At 32.9% G+C, this 22,498-nt stretch overlaps 2 protein-coding genes across 2 annotated transcripts; both read right to left on the reverse strand.

Annotated features, from left to right (window-relative positions):
* Positions 1-1,035: 1,035 nt before the first annotated feature.
* Positions 1,036-7,111, reverse strand: LOC125841038 (uncharacterized). Its single transcript, XM_049520033.1, has 8 exons — positions 7,009-7,111; positions 5,939-5,994; positions 5,110-5,253; positions 2,780-2,853; positions 2,620-2,674; positions 1,701-1,763; positions 1,485-1,612; positions 1,036-1,341 (listed from the first exon to the last, which is right to left on the reverse strand). Exons 1-8 carry the CDS (start codon positions 7,055-7,057, stop codon positions 1,272-1,274), a joined length of 639 nt encoding a protein of 212 aa, XP_049375990.1. The 5' UTR covers positions 7,058-7,111; the 3' UTR covers positions 1,036-1,271.
* A 7,763-nt stretch (positions 7,112-14,874) lies between these two features.
* LOC125807010 (L-type lectin-domain containing receptor kinase S.4-like) lies at positions 14,875-17,013 on the reverse strand. Its single transcript, XM_049486762.1, has one exon. It carries the CDS (start codon positions 17,006-17,008, stop codon positions 14,951-14,953), a length of 2,058 nt encoding a protein of 685 aa, XP_049342719.1. The 5' UTR covers positions 17,009-17,013; the 3' UTR covers positions 14,875-14,950.
* Between the last annotated feature and the right edge of the window lie 5,485 nt (positions 17,014-22,498).

A 22,498-nucleotide genomic window follows, 5' to 3' on the forward strand; every position in this document is an offset into this window, starting at 1 on the left:
GCTTTACAGTTCAAGATGATTCATGATGTGTTTGAATGTCATTAATTTATTAAAACATAGTTGATTAGTAACAGTTTCAACATAGTTTGTGTCCAGGTAACTTTTTACCATATATTATTGAAGATCGTCGCTATTTGTTGAAAGTGATACAATCACACACATCTGGAGAGAGACAAACACATGTATAGATTTTTCGGCAAACGGAGGCTTTAATCTAGGAAGACAGTACACTCAAAGATATCGAGTTTCTTTTCCTAACAGACTTAAGTTAGGTAGCTTATGAACGATATTAAGAAAATTATTTTAAAAAGAAATAAACAAGATTATTTTTACTAATAAAGAAAAGGTCGTTTTAAATGTTGTGTAGTAGAAGCAATCTTCTGAGCTTTGTATAAAGAAAAAGGGGGCCTCTAAATATTTATATTCTGACATGATAAAGAATTGTCTTCTAATATCCTTAGGGGGATTCAAAAAGAAATTTATTTAATACTAAAGAATATCATTCTTGACAAGGAAGATTTTTTTTTTTAGTTGCTTAAAGTGTTTACCTATACATAACTTTCATGGTAGCTAGAAGTTAGATTGGACATAATCTCTCTCTTTTCTTACAATCTTGCATGGATTACTTCTCGAGAGTTTATCGGAAATAGTCTCTATTTAACAAAGATCGAGGTAAGATAACTTTAATCACCTTTCATATAAACAAAAATAACGTATGTTCAAGGTTATTCTTTTCTCTCAAAGAGTCATCATCTATGCTAGATAGCTTAACACTTGTTATTAGCAATTCAATCGATCGTTCATGATTAAAGTTGCATGTTGTCTTGGTTTCAAGTCCTTTGCATCACAAGCACACTTCTACCAGCGTTTCAATTTGTCTGTCTGATTTTGTCAAGACACGAAATTCAAGAAAGTAAAAAATATTTTTGAATCTTGTGATCTTCCAGCAAATCAAGAGCCAAGATAAAAGTTGATAATGGGAATATACTTCACTGAAACAAATCTCAAATAAAAATGACTACTCAGTCACTAGGACTCAACTCATTACTAGATCTTCATCTACGCGAAAAATGACAACTGAATCAGGATCTTTGTTCCATGTAGGAACCTCTATCTATTGCCAAGGCTCTAACGTGTATACTGGAAACATCGCGTCCATTTGACAATAAGCAAATCAGATGGACGACTCAGAAATAACATATCGAAGCCAGTGAAAGCCTGATATTTTACCGACAACCCATACACCGATCTTGTTGATGATTCACTGCAACTCATATGAGGAAAAAACTGAAACCCAATCTTCCCTCATTTGTGGATTTCAGTTCCAACTTCTGAAAAGGACTGCCAAAATAAATCCAATCATTTCCTTATCTACTTTAGACGTACGAAGTTTATAATATATGGGCAAGGTTCATGAGCACAAAATAGGTACTCCATATAAATGGGAAAACCTTAAAGAGAAAGAGCTTGGTAAAAGATGGTACCTGCTATTAGGATCGTAATAGAAGCCATTGATGGAGCCATCACTACTGGAGAAGCAAACATAGTAAAAACCAGCAATTGTCAACCCACAGTCTGTTCCAACATTCACGAAGTATTGTTCTTTCCATCTCTGCACAGTCAAAGACAGAATGGTAACACATCATGACCGCTGCAATCAAGCTCCCTACCGTATAAATCAGTATTAGAAGACATGTTACCATGAATATGTATGGGTAGTTATTCAGGTCCAGTGATTTACCGCCATCAACGTCCACTTGGCTCTGAAAAGGGCAGAAAAGATCAAGAAGGCTGAATATCTTCATTAAGGCTGGCCACTGGAACGGGTTGTACCGGTACCGTTCCGGTAGTATTCGGGACGGGATGGGATACATTGAACCGGTACACGGAACAGAACGGTATCATGATTTGGTACTGGTATACCAATACTGGTTCATCCCGGTTCCGTTCCGGTCCGGTCCGGTCCCGGTAAATAATTTTTAATTAAAATAAAAAATAATATTTTTGTCATTATTTACGTTTATTAGCATTTCTTTTTTGTTTATTTAATTTTTTAAGATTCCAAACTTAAGTTATTTAACTTACAAGTTATAAGTATAACTTAATAACTTATAAACTTCAAAAGATTCAAATCTTTAAAACTTATAGCATAACTACATAAGCTCAAAATTTTTAAAAAAAGACTTTATTAAACTCAGCTTACAAACTTATATACGTAAAAATTAAAAAAAATATCTTTAAAATAAACTTAAGTAAAATTATTATAAATTTTAAAAATTAAATACTATAAACTAATATAACTTAGAAAAATAAAAAAAACATTCGTATTTTCATAATTCAAAATAACTCAAAAAAAATAATTATTTTTTGTAATAGCTATATGTGCCGTCCCGTTTATCCCATCCCGTTCCGTTCCGGTCCATTCCGGTCCGTCCTGGTTCTATCCCCGTATATAGTGGGATGGGACGGAACTGAGCCTCCATCCCAGTAGTTCCGGTCCGGTTCATCCCGGTACCGGTCAACAACTCGGTCAAACCGTCCAGTTCCGGTCCGGTGGTCCCATTCCGGTCCGGTGCCCAGCCTTAATCTGCATTTAAAAAAGAAGCTTTGACTGCTTACCAGAAGGGGTGAAAATGACGGAAACTTGGTCCAGTGCTTTATGTCATCTTCTGATCTGATCATAAAACCAAACCAGTTACATAAACTTTAATCTTGTAAATTAGTCTAACCATTTGGAATAAATATTGGTCATTGTAGAAAGAGGACGAAAAGAGCATACGTGGCACCCCATTTGCCAGTGAAGAAAGTATAGTTCTTGGTATCAACAATTTCTCCTTCCCAGAAAGTAACTACCTGGCAATACCACGAAGAACTGGTGTTAACCTGCTATACTATATTTTCGAGGTTGGCCCATGATAGATATATAAAAGAGCATTCAGAACATATTGGATAACCGTCTTTTTACCAAAAAAAAACAAATCACAGAATAGAGTTTCAATTACATGCTGAAGACTGATCACGACTTAACGAATCTCTTCCACAGTAAGTTAATTCTCTATGGAAATGAAGCTACTAAAGAGATAAGAGGTGTGCACCTCTGTGTACTTTGTGTGTTGCCAGCCTTTTACAGCAACTTTACTATAATAATATTGAGAATTAGGTAACTACTTGATTGTTTAAGGCTAATAGCAGAAGTAAGAAGTTCTAAAAGACAGACAAGGAGACCCAGCTTCAAGTGGTTACCAAACTAACAGATTCCGTGTTGCCAGTTTACAGCTCAAGTGTATGGAGAATTAGGTCACTTCTATTTTATTTTTTTTGAGACAAAGTTCACTTCTATTTTATTTTTTAATAAGTGGGAATTAGGTAATTACTTGATTGTTAAAGGTTTAAAATAGAAGAATGAGTTCAACAAACATGTATTGAAGAAAAGATTAAAAGGTTTAACAAGAAAATAGCATTAAAAATATAAAGAAATATTAAATCGTGTGAAGCAGAACTTTGATTTCTCTTATAAGAGATATAACTGCAGAATCTTTGACAGTGATTATTCATTCCTGCAAATTCCTTTCTTACTTTTTAGTGTGAGTTAATTCGAAAAGAAACTTCCAGTTATACACATACTTTTTTTTCTTGAAATAGAGTTATACACATACGATCTGTCGAGACACATGCACTATGCATTGTCCATAATAATTTTGATTTGTCATATGAGCAAAAAGTCCAAGGTAGAAACAAAATATAATTATTGTTTATTTGACTTCCTTCTCTTTTGCCCACTCTCTATTTACAGGGTTCTAGAAAACAGGTCATTGCACTAGTGATTGTTTCCAAGGATCCAGTATTAAACATTGTTCCTAGTGTTTTACACCTTGTGGGAATATGATGCCAGAGGAGTTAGGTACAATTGCAAAAGCACCTCAAGCGTCCCCCAAGCCCAAAATATATTCTTTCATTATTGAGATAAAGTATTTCTGTTCATTAGGTTTCAAAGCCTACGGTTTCTGGTACTGCCTTACTCTATTCAACACAACCTCTCAAAACTCACTTGTTTTCGTGCATACAAGGGAATGATAAGCAAATTCCCAACTTTTTTTACCTTTGGGGGGGCTAAAGACTCGTTTGTAGGGTCAGATGACAAGGTAGCAATTACAGCTAATTGTAAAAAGCTGTTCTTGGAACTAGAGAACAGCAACAAAATTGTCTGTGAACTTGGAGGACAGTAAAAATGTACGTGAGTACTGCTCTGCTAGACCAAAGAGATTAATGAGACCAAAATAGCTGCAGAGAGAGAGACTACTGATATGCCCAAAACAAATAAAGAACTAAACTGCTCTTTCTTCATGAAGAGTAGTTTATAGCTTTTCCCCCCTTTCTTTCCTGGGTGGCGAGGTTGAGAAGCCTTTCTTTTATGTATTATGTATTACAAGTACGAAACAATGGCATGTAAAGTCCAAAACAAAAAAACTAAAGATATACTAGAATAGGCAGGAAACAAAATCATCAACGGCTATTTTCTAAACAGGAATCAGAAGTTTATTACTCGTTATTTTCCTATGTCGCTCGAACTCTTCAAAAATGTCGGGTGTGTGTAAGATATTCCAAAAGCAGTGCATTTTTGGAGAATCCGACACGAGTGTGGCAACATTTTTGGAGAGTCCGAGCAGCAGATGTTTTCATTGCGCAAGAGCAAATACAGCAGAAAACTATATATAGGACATTTGCTTCAACCAGAAACTCTCAGATATATTATTTAGATTGTTGGCATAAAGCATGGATAATGATTTTTGAAGTATCCTGGATGAAGCAGCAAAAAGTATAGGAACTGTCGAATAAAACATGTTACCTCGACACCACTTGGAATCATAGAAGAAAAATTAGACCAGTTAGATTAAGACCCTCTTTGTTCACCTGTCAATGACATTTCAAGCAACATCTTACCACCGGTGTAGCTTCATACGAGTATAGCCAAAAGGTTAAGCCTTCAAGAGATGCCTATTCTTTATTCTTTAACAAAGCTACGTATTCATGTAACAAAGAAATTTAATGAGGAAGAAAAGGGAAAGAGATCTAATGCTCATTTTTAAAGTAAAAATAAAGGCTTCTTACTGGTGTATCTGCCATAGGGACATTAAGAGCTTCCATTGTACCACATAGATATCCATGATCAAGGTCACAACCCTGAATTCGCACATTTACTCTCCAAGCTTCATCTTTTTGCTGACTTGAAACATTCTGAGTCCCAGAAAATGCCTGGAACAAAGCAATGCAGTGAGAAAAGATAAAACTTCTCACTTGTGTGACAAGCTGAACAACCATAAACTGTAAGTTGTAATGCTTCACGGCTAAATTAATAGCCAAAAGGTACAATCAAAAGGAAGGATTGAACCACCATAATGCCCTTTTCACAATTGGCCAAAACATGACAGTGAGAAGTATGCCCCCTTGCAGCAGCTGATCAATGAGTCTATCAGATGGACCCCCATAGGCCATAACACTTTGGTGGAAGGTGACTTTTTTAAAATGGCCTACATGGCCTCACCTCAGGGTTTTTGCAGCTAGGGAAAGAACAAGGTGTGTAGGGTACTAAATCACTTTTCTAGGGTCTAAAACAAGCTTCAAAAAAAAAAGAAATTTGAAACTCACTGATGCTTACTGAAGTTAGATTTCAATCAAAGCAAACACGACTACTCTCAGTCTACCAAGAGGTTAGGCAGCAACATTCAGATCATTCTCATCTTATACAATTTGGATATGATTCAGGCAGCAAAGAACAAAATTTTCAAAATCAGGTATAGGGAAGCTCAGATTCTTCTCTGGTATAAAGTCCACAAGAACATAGAAACAATCATACTTCCATTGTTGAAGGATAAAACAAAAAAAGAAAAGATAGAAACAACAAGAGCAGACGGAGAAAATCAAAAAAGCAGAAGCTCACCTGTCCAACACTTAGAAGTGTACAGACTGAAGGCAAAGTATTTCCTGAAGTTCCACCTTTGCAGTTGAAAGAAAACAAGCATTTCAGTCGTGCAACAACTACTTACTACTCAGAAATACAAATCACATCATTTGACATAAAAAAGTACAAAACTTTAGCAACACTACTTACAAACACCACGAATATTAATAACAACAACAACATACCCAGTGTAATTTCTTGAAGTTCAACCTTTGCAGTTGAAAGAAAACGAGCATTTCAGTAGTGCAACAACTACTTACTACTCAGAAATACAAATCACATAATTTGACACCAAAAAGTACAAAACTTTGGCAACACTACATACTAACACCACCACCAACAACAACAACATACTCAGTGTAATCCCACGAGTTGGTCTAGGGAGGGTAGTGTGTACCAAAACATTATTTTCGATAGACGTTCAGCTCAAGAAAATTACATACTAGCACCACCAACAACAAAAACAGCAACAAACCCAATGTAATCCCACGAGTGGGTCTGGGTAGGGTAGCATGTACCAACCCTTTATTTTACACTCCCACGAGTGAGTCTGGGGAGGGTAGTGTCTACCAGACCTTTATTTCCGATAGACACTCATCTCATAAATACTACATACTAACACCACCACCACCACCACAAACAACAACATCATACCCAATGTAATCCCACGAGTGAGTCTGGGGAGAGTAGTGTGTACCCAACCTTTATTTCCGCTAGACACTCAGCTCAAGAAAACTACATACTAACACAATGATAAACATACTGAAATCATAAATTGAAGAAACCCAATTCAAATTTCACTTAAACCACCAAATTGAGCAAAGTGAGCAGCCCAGATCTTTTCAAATGAATCTTCAAATAGAAAATAAACAAAAAAAAATGCCAACTTTATCTGATTCTCAATGTAAAAACAAGAAACAAATAAACCCACATTCCGCTGATTAAACTAAACCCAGTTTCTACATCCATAATCAAACTTGCAACTTCGATTAAAAAATTAAACATTAAATTCAATCAAAAAAATGATAAATTAATTGCAAATTCATTACCTGAAGGCTGCGAAAGTGCAGAAGAAGTCTCCACAACTCTCACAGGCATTTTGCTTTCGCCTCTATTGAGAATTGAGAACTGGGCCTATTTTTCATAGAAATTAAAATAAATGTTTGTGTTGATTTTATTATCAAGTAATAAGTATTTTGTTTGTGCTATTTTTTAATTCCGTTCAAAAAAAATAATATATTTTCTTATAATTTAAAACTTAATCTGACATGTTTAGGCCGTATATTTTTAATTTAAGATTAAAACAAACGAATTGAACAAACAGAGTAGTTGATGTGTTTTTGATAAAAGAAATTGATAGATAATAATATAATAATAGATTTCCTTAGTGATGGTTACATTACACTAAAAGGAAGTTGATTATTGAAAGATTTGTAATACCAAATTGATAAATAAAATGAGAAAATCATTTATTTTTCAGTTTACTTTAAAGTCCAAGTTGATTTAATAACTATTTTTATTTATTAAATATCATTTTATGATAATTTAACATATAGTACCTAATGGAGTAATAATAATTTGGCAGAAACTTAATATTTATTATTATTATATAGAAGAGTGAAGCCAACCAACGACCAGTGGCAAAACGGAAAATAAATCAAACATAGAAGGGCAAATATCAGTGGCACAACGGATATTAAATCAAAAATACAATGGCAAATTATAACTTCTATACTAATGAAGAGTGAAGCCAACCAACGACCAGTGGCAAAACGGAAAATAAATCAAACATAGAAGGGCAAATATCAGTGGCACAACGGATATTAAATCAAAAATACAATGGCAAATTATAACTTCTATACTAATATATAGAAATATATATATATTGATATCTGTGCACTCCTGGTCAAAGGAAGGTTGTATTTTTCTTTTTTTATATGACCAAGGGTAGTTTTGTCAAACAAAAAATATTTCAAGCTTAGTTTTAAGGGGTCGTTTGGTTTGAATATGAGTTATGATGGGATAAGTTATGTTGGGATAAGTTATGTTGGGATTAGTTATGATGGGATAAGTTGTCCTGGGATTATTTCTTATTGAGTGTTTGGTTTGTTATATTCAAAATAATATATATTGATAAATTTTAAGAACAAGTTGTTTGTTTACAAAATTACCCTTCACTTTATTTAAACTTTTTAAATTTTTCTTTGTGAGCTTTAGTTATTCATTTTTTAAAATAAAACTTTTATTTTTTTTAACTTAAATATTTTTGTTTATGTATTCCCATGATAAGTACCATGTGTATTTAAAAATATAACTTTTTTCTTATTTAGCTTAAAAATAGAACTTTCCTCTTAAGTTTATTAAAGAGAAGAAAATTTATGAGAAATCAAAATAAAATAAACATAAGAATTAGTCAAATAAATTCATAAATAAAAATTATATTTATATAGTATAATTTTTTAATAGAAAAATATGTATAATTATCATAAAAATAAGGAGTAGTAAATATTATTATACATGGTATTAAAAAAAATGTAAATATACATAAATGTAAAAAATGATATATAAAAAGGATTTAAAGGGACATATTTGTCATTTACCTATTCTATCTCGGGATAAGTTATCCCGGGATTACTATACCACCCATGGGGAGGGATAACTTATCCCGGTACTAATTATTAATCCCGGGATAAGTTATCCCGGACTTGCCAACCAAACAACATAATTTTTTTTTTATCCCATCACTATTTCCTTATCCCATCACTATTATTTCTAATCCCTCACACCAAACGAGCCCTAAGTGTACATTGTGCATAAAGTATTAAAATTTCCAAAAAAACCAACCAAAATTTATGTAATTCCCAATGAATCCATCACTAAGTCAATAGTTGTGGATTTTAATGGGCACACGTGTACCAATACATTGGGAGGAGTAAAAGAAATCATTGCAAAGTTACATGGACCCCATTTATTGATTTACTTCAAAACCATGTACATTCAAGCTGATAAATTTTTTTAAAAATTCTTTTTTATTTTTGAATGTATAATTTTTAATGAGATTTTTTCATACCAAAAATTCAAATTTGAGGGCATTTAATCATTTCCTTTCTTAGTGTGGTTTGATCATGAAAAAATACTGTTTATTTTATTTAAAAAATTTATAGTTGAAGTCATGTTTGGTTAAATTTTATGCAAAAAATATTTAGAATTTAAATATACTTTTTTCTAAAGGCATAATATATAAATATGTCATTTAATTTGTTTCATCTAACATGTCCTTCAATTTTAGATATCCATAAGTAGACACATAAACTTGTATAGAATTGAACAAGTTGACACTTGTGTCCTACTTGACGTCCTATGTGACAATATAATTCACGTCCTATGCGATATTTTATGTGGCTCCCACGTGTGTTATTCCCCGTAGGACGCGTGTGTCTACTTCTTCAACTTTATAAAATTTTAAGTGCTTACTTGTGCACTCCCTAAGTTGAATGTCATAGATGTCAGACGAAGTCAAGTTAAAAGATATATTTATATATTATGTTTTTCTAAATATGGTTTATATTCCTCAGTTTCTAAAAATTACTTGACTAATATACCTGAGACGTACAACCAAATTGCAATAAAAAAAAGTAATATCTCAAAATAGATAGTTGTATAATGTCATAGATTAGATCTCATATAAGAACTACCACATACTATAACAAAAAAATATCACTTTATTTAAAATTTTTGAAGTTGAACTTGTGTCAAGCTATTGATTTTGCAAATTATATTTGATTATTTGAATGTGTTTTTTTAAAAAAATAAATAAACTAATATGAAATATAATTCAAATGGGGCCATTTTTATAAGAATAAAGAATTTGTGATAAATTTTAAAAAGGATAATATAGTTAGGGGTTGTTTGGTTATTGGTTAGACTTACGCAGTTTTTAGTAATGCATGGTTTAGTTATGTAGGATTTAGTTATGTGGTATTAATTATGTTGGTGTTAATTATGCAAATATTAGTTATGTAGGTATTACTTAGTTATGTAGAGATTACAATACATAAATTATTAATTATTGAATATATTATTTACAAATAAATAAGCAAGCAAATAGTATAATTTCCAAATAAAAATAAAAATAGAAAGAAATCTTCTCTATACTTAAGTGGGAATTCTATTTATTTTTTCTCTCTCTATTTTTTTTTTAATGTTTAAAGCTTATAAAAATAAAATACCATAAATATATTTCAAGTACATTATAAAATCCTATTTTATATAATGTAAATTTCTATCAAGATGCTGCATGTATTGTTTGTACATTTTTAGTATACCAAATATATGAGTTATATATAAATTTATATTCCAAATAAAAAAACAATACATAATAATTAAATATGTGGAATATATTTAGTAATATATGGTGATAATATATGATTAGCATATGCGTTGTCAAAATTATACATTCCGATTCATCATATTAATAAAATATTTATATTTTGATTTCAAATGAAAACAAATAAAAAATTGTTCGTATACAAAAGAAATAAGAAACAAAAATAGCTAGGAAAATAGAATAGTTATGTAAAGTTTTTTCTAGAGTTTTCAATATAAAAAGGTAATAGGGATAAATGTGTAGTTTTTTTAATACATGTATAACTAATACCCTCATAACTTATTCCATCTTTTATCATGCATAATTTATACATAGATTCCCTCATAAGTTATGTAGGTATCAATTATGTAGGATTACAAAAAATGTAACCATACACCGTATAGAATTAATACAAGAATAACTTTTATACAATATTGAGAAACGTATCAACCAAACATGGTAAGTCATGTTGGCTTTTCTACCTAATAGGAAAATAGAATAGTTATGTAAAGTTTTTTCTAGAGTTTTCAATATAAAAAGGTAATAGGGATAAATGTGTAGTTTTTTTAATACATGTATAACTAATATCCTCATAACTTATTCCATCTTTTATCATGTATAATTTATACATAGATTCCCTCATAAGTTATGTAGGTATCAATTATGTAGGATTACAAAAAATGTAACCATACACCGTAAAGAATTAATACAAGAATAACTTTTATACAATATTGAGAAACGTATCAACCAAACATGGTAAGTCATGTTGGCTTTTCTACCTAATACAAAATTTCTACCAAATATAGTAAAACATATACAACTTTTTATATATGAGAAAAAAATGCATCTTATACGGTAACCAAACGGCCCCTTAAAGTATTAACAAGGTTTTGAATGTTTTTCAAATTTCAAATACAACTTTAAGTTATATTTGTAATTTTCATAATCAGATGTTGATTTTCAAATAAAGTGAAATAAAAAGATTATCTATTTCTTTGTGTTAATTTATTTTTCATATCTATTAAAAATAAATAATTAAAAATAATTTTATTATCTTAAAATAAGATATAATTTTATTTTATTTTTCATGTTTATACTACTCTAAATGTGAAAAGAATATCATCAAATTAACTGTTTAATTATGTTTGACATTATGTTAAAATAACCATTGGTGCATATTATATTGTATTGTTAATTAAGACAATTTAAATAAGTTACAAGTTATGATTTGATAAAAATATATGTTTATATATATATATATAATTAACTGTTTAATTATGTTTGACATTATGTTAAAATAACCATTGGTGCATATTATATTGTATTGTTAATTAAGACAATTTAAATAAGTTACAAGTTATGATTTGATAAAAATATATGTTTATATATATATATATATATAAATTATTATTATTATTGTTATTAATATAAAGTGTGATTTTATTATCATTTACTATCGTTTTTATTAGAAAATATTAATGATAATTTTTCTTTTCAAAAAATTAATTAAATACCTCTTAAATTTGTAATATTGGGCCCGTTAACGGGCCCTTTCATATCTAGTTTATAGTAGAAAAAAGAAGAACGAATAATGAAAGGGGAGACGAGGGAGTTACGATTATACTTAGAGAAATTTGATTTTGTAGTCCACTATAAATTTATTTTTTCTTATAAAAAATCTTTATTTTTACATATTTATAATATTTCAAAAATCATAATCTTCTTCTTTCTTAATTTTGTTTTGTATCAATTTTACCGCATAAATTAAGACGAATGAAGTAAGTTGTTAAACTGTATGTAAAGGATGTTGTGCATTGGATAAGGTTGTTCTTTCTTCAATCAGAGGTTCAGATTCGAGCCCTAAATATGAAGAAATCCTTGATATCATTCTGCCTCTAATGTTAATATCAAACATCAAAAACCAAAATAAATAAATATCAGAGGTTCAAATTCAAACACTCAATATGAAAAATCATTGATATTAATCTAACATTAATGTGAATACCAAACATCGAAAACTTAGAAGAAATATATACATGATGTGTCTGCCATTTCAACAGTGGTATGGAATATCAAATTTGGTTGACGAAATTTTCTTTTTACAAGTCTTTAAAGCAGGTAGACCCAATTCTACCAAATTATTGCTTTGATATTAGCTTTTAGCATTTAAACGTTAAATTAATAATCAATTAGTGTGATGAGATGAATAAGACCTTTTTTATTTATTTTTATTTAAAAGTTAAGTTGATTACCAAATGATGTGATGAGATATATAAAATTCTTTCACTCTTAATTAAAAATCTTGAATTCAAGTTTGAAATAGAAAAACATATGATAATTAAAGAGACATTCCGTTTAATGAACCCCACATAACATACATTCAACTTAACTAGACTAGTAAAATTCAAAATATCAAACAAAGAATTAAAGGTTTTAAGTCTTCATAAGTCATGCCACTTGACGAATCCACTGGGATTAAAAAGAAGGCTCAGATGGTAAGTCAACGTCAAAGGCGAACCCAAAATTTGAAGACTTTGGGTGCATCAATATTATCGTAGCTCAAATATGAGCCCTAAGATAAACTTAAAAAATAAAAACAATAAAATAACATTGTAGCTAAATTTGAACACAAGTCTTATGAGTGGTTTTTCTAGCTTGTACCAACAACACAATGACAAACATATACTTTTCATGGGTGCACAGTTCAATAATCATAATTTGTGTCAGTTTCTCAAGATAGATATACAAATATACACATAATTTTTCTGAAGTTAACGGGTGCACGTGCACCCCCACCCTATAGGGTGATCCGCCTCTGCGCAACGTAAAGTTATTAGATGTACTAATTCTTTCGAACTCAATAATTTTGGTTAGAATGTTATATGTATTTTAATAACTCACTACGTAACCAAATATAAATAATTGATTTGAACCAATAAATCAAATGAGTAATGATAAAATTTCAAACTCGAATTTATAAAATTTAAATCCCAATCTGTTTCTCATCCAATTATAATCCTTTGAGGATGAAATCCACTGAGTTGTCTTATCTTTTAATTTGGTTGGACAGAAATTAAGTGGGCCAAACAAAAGTAGCAGCGTCAAGAACACTGGGCCTCATTTTATAAGTCATCAAAGACTGCTACTAGACTTTGTCAACTCTCAAAATAATAATACATAATACATAATCGTACCATATTCATATAATTTGATCTCAATTGATATTTATGCTTTTAAACTTTGGATGTTCATAAATAGATATTTAAATTATTATAAAGTTGAATAAGTAGACACACATGACAAATCGCACAATTTTCCATGTATTCGAAAATTTGATCATATTATAATCATAGGATAATATTTAAATCTTAAATCTGATTGTATGATCGTTTATATTGGGTCAGAAACACGCGTTATATGCAAAATCTATTCTCAATCCCATGTTCTTATTTGGAAGATTTTATATTCCCTTAAAAGACTTTAGTCAACAACTTCACCACTGAACTATTAGTGGCTGTTAATATTCTTTTTTTTAAAAAGAGTTTGGAAGTGTTTAATCCAAAATCCAAAATCCAAAAGAGGGCTAAGTTTAAATTATTTGCCTAGGCAATATAATCTAAATTACATTTCAATAAACTGTCTTATTTAACTCTATGTCCATTCAATTGTGGTGGCATCAGAAAAGGCACTATGCTTTATAATGATATAAAAAACCAGAGGTCTTGGTTTCGAGAAAATTCAGTTGGGAGCATCACCTCTGAATGGGTCCTATATTGCATAGTTTGGATTTACTCAGGCTCTAATGTGGGCTCTGAACACCAGGGGACGGGAAACCAAAAAAAAAATGATAACACAACTACTATATCACTTCTCTTTGTTGATCATTTTGCCTTTAACATTACTTCATTAGACTAATGTCAAATACAGTTTTGGTGATGACTGATGACTGACTTAGAAATCATATTTTTTCAATGTTTGTTCACCACAAAATTTGGTTAATTTTCCTATAATTTTCAATGTTTGTTGACCACAAAGTTTGGTTAATTTTCCTATAATATCAGTGTGTGTTAACCACAAAGTTTGGTTAATTTCATATACATGGGCGGAGTTAGGGGCACAAGGGTTCATTTGAGCTTGCGTCGTTGGAAAACTACACGATATATCTTATTGATATATAGTAGATGTCGAATTCCATTGACTTTTCCGTGTGTTTACTTCTTTACATTTTGTTTCCTCTTAGTGGAAATTCAGATTTGCGTCATTGATAACACACACAAAAGAACTTTGGAATAGCCACATTTGTTCATAGTTACATCAATGTTTATCTATTGTTCAACTGAAGAAAACTTCAGATTCACTACTAGAAACAAAGACTTTTTCCATCGCGAATCAATGAAAAATTTGTATTATAAAACATAATTTTTCCACCGATTTCCCATCGAACTAGCTCACTGGGAAAACACATGGTGGAAAACAGGTTCTCACTGAAATACAGGGAAGCTTCCTAAGTTTTCTGTGGGAAAAAAACTACTACAAAGAGGTAACACAGAAAAGGAAAAAACAATGTACATTAGTGTTCTTCAGGAAAATATAGAAAAGTTTGCAATGCTAGTTCACATTAGTATCTAGGTACATTCACCACTATATAGAAGTGGAAGTGGTGAAGTAGAAGAGGAAACATAATTAGTACTATTTTCATCTCCATTAGACAAACATGTAAATGAACTTGACTTGATCATAATACTAGTCGATGCTAAGGAATTCCAACGTTCACTTTCATCGAATCCAAATCCTTCAAGATCATCAGAACCTTGTGTTGTTGGAGCCTCAGGCATCCCAATTTCACCTTCAAAGTATCTTACAACTTGCCTAATACTTGGTCGCGCCAAAGGCTTGTTATTTGAGCACATTAGTCCCAATTTTAACACCATCAAAACCTCACTCTCATTGTATTCGCCTTTCAATCTATAGTCCACAATGTCAAGTATTTTACCTTCTCTCCATTTATCCCACACCAAGTCCACGAGAACAAACTCCTCGGGTCCTGCTTTGTGTTCAATTGGCCTACGTCCACAAACCACCTCGAGTAACAAAGCACCAAAGGCAAACACATCAGTCTTTGTAGTGGCTCGTCCTGTTCTTGGTAATTCTGGTGCAAGGTACCCTAATGTACCTACAACTTTAGTCGTGGACGGATTAGACCCATGCTCATACAATCTAGCAAGTCCAAAATCCCCTAACTTACCATTTAATTCACCATCTAGTAACACATTACTAGCCTTAATATCTCGATGTAGCACGACTTGTTCATAGCCTTCATGTAAGTAAAGTAAACCAGAAGCAACCCCTTTGATAATCTTGAACCTTTGTTCCCATGTCAACACCATTTTTGGCTCACCAAACAAGAAGTTATCCAAACTTCCATTAGGCATAAACTCATACACAAGCAACAAATCACCACGACGTCTACACCATCCTAACAATTGAACCAAATTCCTATGACGGAGTCTTCCAATGCTCGCAATCTCAGACACAAATTCCCTCAACCCTCGTTTAGATTCATGAGAAATTCGTTTCACAGCAATTTCTGCTTTTGAATTTCTCAAAACACCTTTGTAAACTTTCCCAAATCCACCTCGCCCGAGTAGGTCACTCTCCTTAAAACCTCTAGTACCTTTCTTGAGTTCATCATATGAATATCTATGAGGACCAATCTCAAGCTCCCACTGCTCAATCACGTCAGCATTCTTAAATCTCCGTATTGTATAAACAGCAATCAAGATTGAAATTAACGCAAACACAAACACTATAATCGAGATGACAATAATTAGTCTTCTGTGCTTCTTCTTAGGTCCAGGAAGTGATGGTAGAGAATCCAAGTCAAGTGACTTTGCTTCTCCATTTAACTTAAAACTCCAACCCAAAATGTAATGTGAACTAGCAAGCAAACCAGTAGAAGCAGAGAAGCCAACATACATATTTTCTTTAAAAATTGGAGAGACATCAAAATTATAAGATAAAAGAGGAATTTTTGGTTTTAAAGAATTTGGTGAAAGAGTTACATTAACTAATTTTGTAACAGAATCATATTCAACCCAAACAAGAATGACTTTCCCACTTTTAAGATTCAAATCTTGTTTCACATTTTGATCGTTAATAAAATAGCCAGCTGCAGCTGATTTATTTGATTCTAAGCTGTTAATATTAACACCAACATGGTTATCATCAATATCACCAAACTCAAAATCACGTACCGTGTCAAATTCAACAGCAAAAATATGGTTAGAGAAGTTACCAATATCACTAGCATTGAGCAGACCTAAGTACTGGCTCGGAAGAGCTGTACTAAAGTCTTTTGACGGAGAAATTGTGAACGCTAGGCCATGGCCCCCGAGTTTTGGATACTCGGGGACTATGGCCAACGCGAAACACGTTGAGAAAGAGAAGGTAGAGGCATTAGTAGTCTTGAAGTGGAAAGGTGAAGAGTAAAAAGCATGTCCTATTAGTCTACTTGTGTCATTTGTTAATTGAATAAACCCATTTTGGCTTATTTTTGCTACTCCACTTAAGGTTATGTTGTTGTTTGGTTGATTGAATTTTGTGAAAATGAATTCATCAAGTTGAGATGAAGCAAGAATTGAGAAGGAAATGACAAAGCAGAGGAATGTGAGAAAATTGAACATTTTAAAGTAAGCTATACAGAAGCATAAGTGATGTGAATTATTCAAAAATCGAAGTCGATTTGCCTTATAAAAAGACAATACACAAGATTTTTTTTCAAGATTTGGTGATGGATAGTGAGATTTTTTTTTTTTTTGGTGAAATGAGCACATGTATTTGAGAGGAAAGAGAGAAAAAAAGAAGGTGACATTTGTTGTTACAGAAGCATTATGCTCTTTTTATTTGTAGAAAGTATATAGTAGTAGTTTGTTATGACATCTGACGCAATGATCCACTAGTTCATTTATTACTCTAGTTGACTGAAGGAAAGAGACTTTTGTCGGGTTGTTTCGTCGATGGGATAAGGATTAATAATTTCAAAGTAAAATTCATTGTTTATGAATAACAATTTCGAGATTAAATATGAGATTGTTTTATTTTGTATTTGGTTGGTAGGCAAAAATATGGGGCACGTAAATTCGTGGTCTATTCTCATATTTATGCTATTAAAAGGCTAAATCGTGTACTTGATTGATTGTGGAGTACTTATTTTTCTTCTCTTTTTAGTGATGAACTTTAATTTTAGAAATCAACATTGTTCAAGTACCATAGAACAATTTTTTGTAATAAAAAAATTATTTAATTTTGCTTCTTTTTTATATATTTTATTTATTTATTTAATTTTACTTTAATATCATATAAAACGTCTCTATCATTTGATTCATAATTTTGGTAACCCAAGTTGGATGAGTGATATTTTAGATGAACAAAATGTGGCATCAACTCATTGTATTTTTGAGTTTAATCTTAAAATTCTTAATATTAAATCATTGTATTTTTAAAATTATAAATTCATATCTAAGTTATAAATTCAATTGAACCTGTAATTAGCTACGTGTCCGAGTAAGTGTGGGTAAAACTGGATATGCCACATACTAGTTTATAATTTCCAAAATTTTGACACTAAAATGTACATAATTTAACTACCACAACTAGTTCATTATTTGTAGAACTCTCGTACACGTTTTCTTTGTCAAGCATAGAATAAGTTAGATGATTAGATATTCTATAGTTCAAAAATATATGATGGATTTTATTATGAGAAAGTTATTAATTTATGTTCACCTTTGGATTTTTCTTTGTAGAAAACAGGAAAATATTCTTTATCTTTCTTGTCTATGTATGTGTGCAATGCATCTTTAAGGGACAAAAAATTGGACTAACTGTTATAGACATGACTTATGGATCTTATCCTCAAATTTTGGATTTCCTATGTTTCATTGTCAATGGTAAATAGAAATTTGTCCCTTTTCATAATATGACATTCAAAAATACTTTTTTGAAAACATTTATCAAACACAATCCACGTATATAAAAAAAACACTTTGTTAATGAATTAGTCAAACACAAACTACTTTTCACAAAAAATATTTTTTTTGAAAAGTTCATTTAAAAAGCTTATCAAAATAAGTCGTTTTAACCTGCTTGGCCAAACATACGCTAACTATATAGTTATGGGAATATTATATCGAGATACATCATTTAAATCTTGGGAAAGACTTAGTGCTTTGATCATATAGTCTACATGCATGTCAAAGTTTTTTACTGCAATTTCTAGTCTTTAATTATACAAAATATTCGAACTCTTACGGCATACAATTTAGACTATTATAAATATGATATTCTTCCAATTAGTAGTATTTCTCTCTATTCCCTGTGAAATTCAAAAGCAATTCCCAATCCAATCTTGTTTGAGTTACTATATTTAGACAAGATGGTAGAGACCTTATTTTCTTGCATAATTAATTTATGTGACGTTGTTGTTCCAACCAAATCGGACAAGTTGGCATAGACCACCTTCATATCTGGGCGTTCATTTGGATCCTCATTCAAACATGTTAGTGAAAACTTACAAGATTACAATCGAAAATAAAATGAAGAAAATAAATCTCTTCAGGCTGAGGGGCGGATATCTCGCTCTCTTTAAGGAGATTCAAGCTCACTGCAACAAATGTTTTCACCGGTCCAGCAGTAGTCCTTCTTGACTTGTCCCCTCCAGGATACAACAGCCTAATCACAATATATAACTCAACAACTTTGGACAAGAGTTGAGTCCAAAGCTCCACAAAAAGAACACCTCCTTTCAACTAATAAGAACTCTCTTTTGACAAATTTTATGCACTCTATATTTTTCTTGTGTATTGTGTAGTTCCAAACCAAATGAAGACCACCACTATTTATAGTAGAAGAAGTCTTCCTAGCAATGAATAAGAAGATAATGGGGTAGTAAATAGTGAAAATAATGACCTTAGGAGTTACATAGATTACAAGGTATATGTCACGACCCGATTTATCAAGTCATGATGGCACCTACTATAACCCACCAGCATGTAAGCCAACCCGTAACCCGGAACAACAAGTAATGGGTCTGAGGGTAGAAATTAAACAAGAGTAGGCAAATAACAATATAAACAGGCGGAAGCAATCCAAAACATATATACAAATAAAGATCCCTCCCAGAACCTGGAAGTCACCAGTACAGAGCTACTACAAAATGAGTACAAGTCCCAAAACTGGACAACAGAGACTGGACTGTCTCGAAAGGAAAAAGACAAGTCTATATATACAGATGGAGACTGAAATAGTACAAAACGCCGTGTGCTCACCCCCGTCTCCGGATAAGTCTACTCCAAGCTCGATCAACACTGGCTACTAGTGCTCGGACCTGCATCACAAAATAGATGCAGAGCGTAGCATGAGTACCAACACAACATGTACCCAGTAGGCATCATAGGCCGACTGAGCAAGATAAACAAAAGTGAACTGAAATGCAAATAAAGGGTCACATCAAGTGCAAAGAGTAGTAAATGGGGGTATGTACACGAGCGTACAGGTAACAAAGACAAGTAATCTAACTAACTCCGCCGGGCTCCCATAAACCAGACGGGTACGCTCGTGCACAATAAAAGAAACCACCTGCACGGACCCCCATAAGCCCGGCAGATACACCGGCAGTTAAAGTAAAATAATGGAGCTAGAAGGTCTATCACAATATTACCAATTTTCGGACTTTTAACTGAACCATTCCCAATTATATTCCAGGATCTCATTACGTCCCGGACTTTAATCGGAATCTCTCCAACCTCCAAAACCTCAACCTACAGATGAGAGTAATCAAGACTAAACTGAAGCTTTAGTGAGGAATTGGGAATACACCACGTGCAAGCTGGACCACAAATTCGAACCGGATACTATAGCTAATGAGTCAACCTATATGGGCTGGACCACGGACTCGAACCGGGTGCTGTAGCCAAAGGTCGGGCAGGGGTGGGCTGGACCACGGACTCTAACCGGGTACTGTAGCCAAAACCAGATCACAGGTAAGCTGGACCACGGACTCTAACCGGGTACTGTAGCTAAGCCTGGACATAAGTAAGCTAGACCACAGACTCTAATCGGGTACTGTAGCTAATAGAAAAGTAGGGCATTACGGATACAAGGTCATAAACTGAGTTACCGACTATCAGACTCAAGTCTGCTATATCAGTCTACAAGGAGCTGACCGTCCGAAACGACGTCGGAAAAAGTTCTACTGCCCAACGACATCCGAAATCTCGCAAGTCTATGGCAACACTAGTCTAAGCTTAGACTAAGGCCAAACATACTTCAAATCAATATTATCATATACACCACAAGATATGGATGTTCAATAATATCAAGAGACATGTTGTCATAATCCAACACTTTCCCGAAATAAGGTCTAAGGCAGGGATTATAGAAATTTAGCATGCTCGACACCCGAACCCCTCCATACTCAAGCAAATCAATAAACAAATGCCTAAACATGCTCAATCTCACGAGGGAAAGCCATAGCCTACCTGAAAGCCGACCACGTGTGCTCCAACTCACGGTATCAGAGCTTTTCCCTTCCGAACGGTCTCCAACTGCTTCCCCACTAACAAAAGGTTAATCACCTCGTCATTACGAATATATTGACACTAAAATTATATTTTTCGGAGACGGACCCAAAATCGAATCTAAAACGGGATTGTGGGACCCACAATTGGAATCCTGAAAATGAATCCGTGAAAACATCCCAAATACCTTACTAAACTAATACCCCAAAATTTAGCACAAACAGATGCCTAAAACATAGCAAATCAGCCACAACAATTAACACTAGCAGCCCCTTGATCACCCATTTCTGGAAAAACGAGACCCTTTCAACCCAAACAGATTATACCACGACGATCCTTGCGAAAAACTCTACAAGTTAGCCTCAAGAATGACTCAAAACGGACTTAAGATGATCAAGATCTCACATTTCAAAATTCAACAACAATTCATTCCGAAAATCACCCTAGCAGTAGCTAAATTCGATTTCTTACCTCAAACGAAGCCTCCCCTCGCGTTCCTGAGATCACCTCTAGATTCCCCACGAAATTCTCTTGAAGTTAGCCTTTTGAATCACTTAATTCGGGATTAAAATGGAGGAGAAATCTTATGTTGAAGATGTGAAAGAAATAATGGACGAAATTCGTCCTAAAATCTGGAAATTTCCAGATTTCCATCCGCTGTCACGTGGCGTCGCGTGGCTCTGCCACGGCACCGCCGCGTTAGAATTCTACAACCCTTCAAACTTAAATTTCGATGTTCCGGACTCGTTCGGAGTCGGAAAAATACAAACCATATATGGAATCTGATTGAAAACGATATTTCGGACTCAACGGTGAAGGCGGAATTTCCATTTGGAGATCACTTCGATGAAAAGTGGGTCCCACACCCAGTATCGTTTTGAGCCAGATTCCACAACTGCCATCTAAAGCCTCGGGAAGTGAACAAAGGGTCGTTCTAGACCAAAATCGATATTCCGAAGCTAACCTAGCTGTCAGAATTTTCATCTGAGCACGTCTTCCAAGAAGGTTGACCAAAGTCAACTTTTCAAGTTATAAAATCTCCAAAACAGGGAAACGGGCCTAAAACCCAAACGAACGACCAGGCGACCGAACAGTCAGTGCCAGCAAGTTATAAATGACTTGGGGTCGCTACAGGAATGCTCTAAACGAGGGAAAGAATTCTTTAATTTAAAAAAATGACCTGGAGGGTCATTACAGTATAATGGAGGAATAAAGAGTGAATAAGTAAATGAGATGAAAAGCTAAAAGCCACCAACGGCTTAGACCTTAGATGCTGCACCAAAAGTTTGTAACATATGCACTTACTGCCAATGGAGTAATGCAATATAGTAATGTAGCAATCATGACATTTCAACGGTTGCAAACTGAAAAGTTATTAAAGATTGGCAGCAACGGCAACACTAAGCTTTAGCAAATTAATATACAAAATATTAATATTAAAATGCTAACAACCTAACAAAACATTTTATAGCTAAGTCTGTGATGTTATTAACAAGCACATCATTATCTTGTGGAATTGATTTATCGACTATTGATCTTTTTTCTCGTTGGAGCTGCTTCAGAATCCAGTGGTGGATTGCCATTTTCTTCTCTATA

The sequence above is a fragment of the Solanum verrucosum genome, unplaced genomic scaffold (assembly GCF_900185275.1).
Source record: "Solanum verrucosum unplaced genomic scaffold, falcon-dt-bn FXZP01000196.1, whole genome shotgun sequence".
NCBI lineage: Eukaryota > Viridiplantae > Streptophyta > Magnoliopsida > Solanales > Solanaceae > Solanum > Solanum verrucosum.

Bases quoted from the DNA above. Each gene is read 5' to 3' on its own strand.
- LOC125841038 (XM_049520033.1), bottom strand. From the start codon at position 7,057: ATGCCTGTGAGAGTTGTGGAGACTTCTTCTGCACTTTCGCAGCCTTCA. The intron at 1,613-1,700 runs GTAACATGTCTT...TTGACTGTGCAG, and splicing joins ACTACCCATACATATTCATG to AGATGGAAAGAACAATACTT. The intron at 1,342-1,484 runs GTACCATCTTTT...TTATTTTGGCAG, and splicing joins TATTACGATCCTAATAGCAG to TCCTTTTCAGAAGTTGGAAC.
- LOC125807010 (XM_049486762.1), bottom strand. From the start codon at position 17,008: ATGTTCAATTTTCTCACATTCCTCTGCTTTGTCATTTCCTTCTCAATT.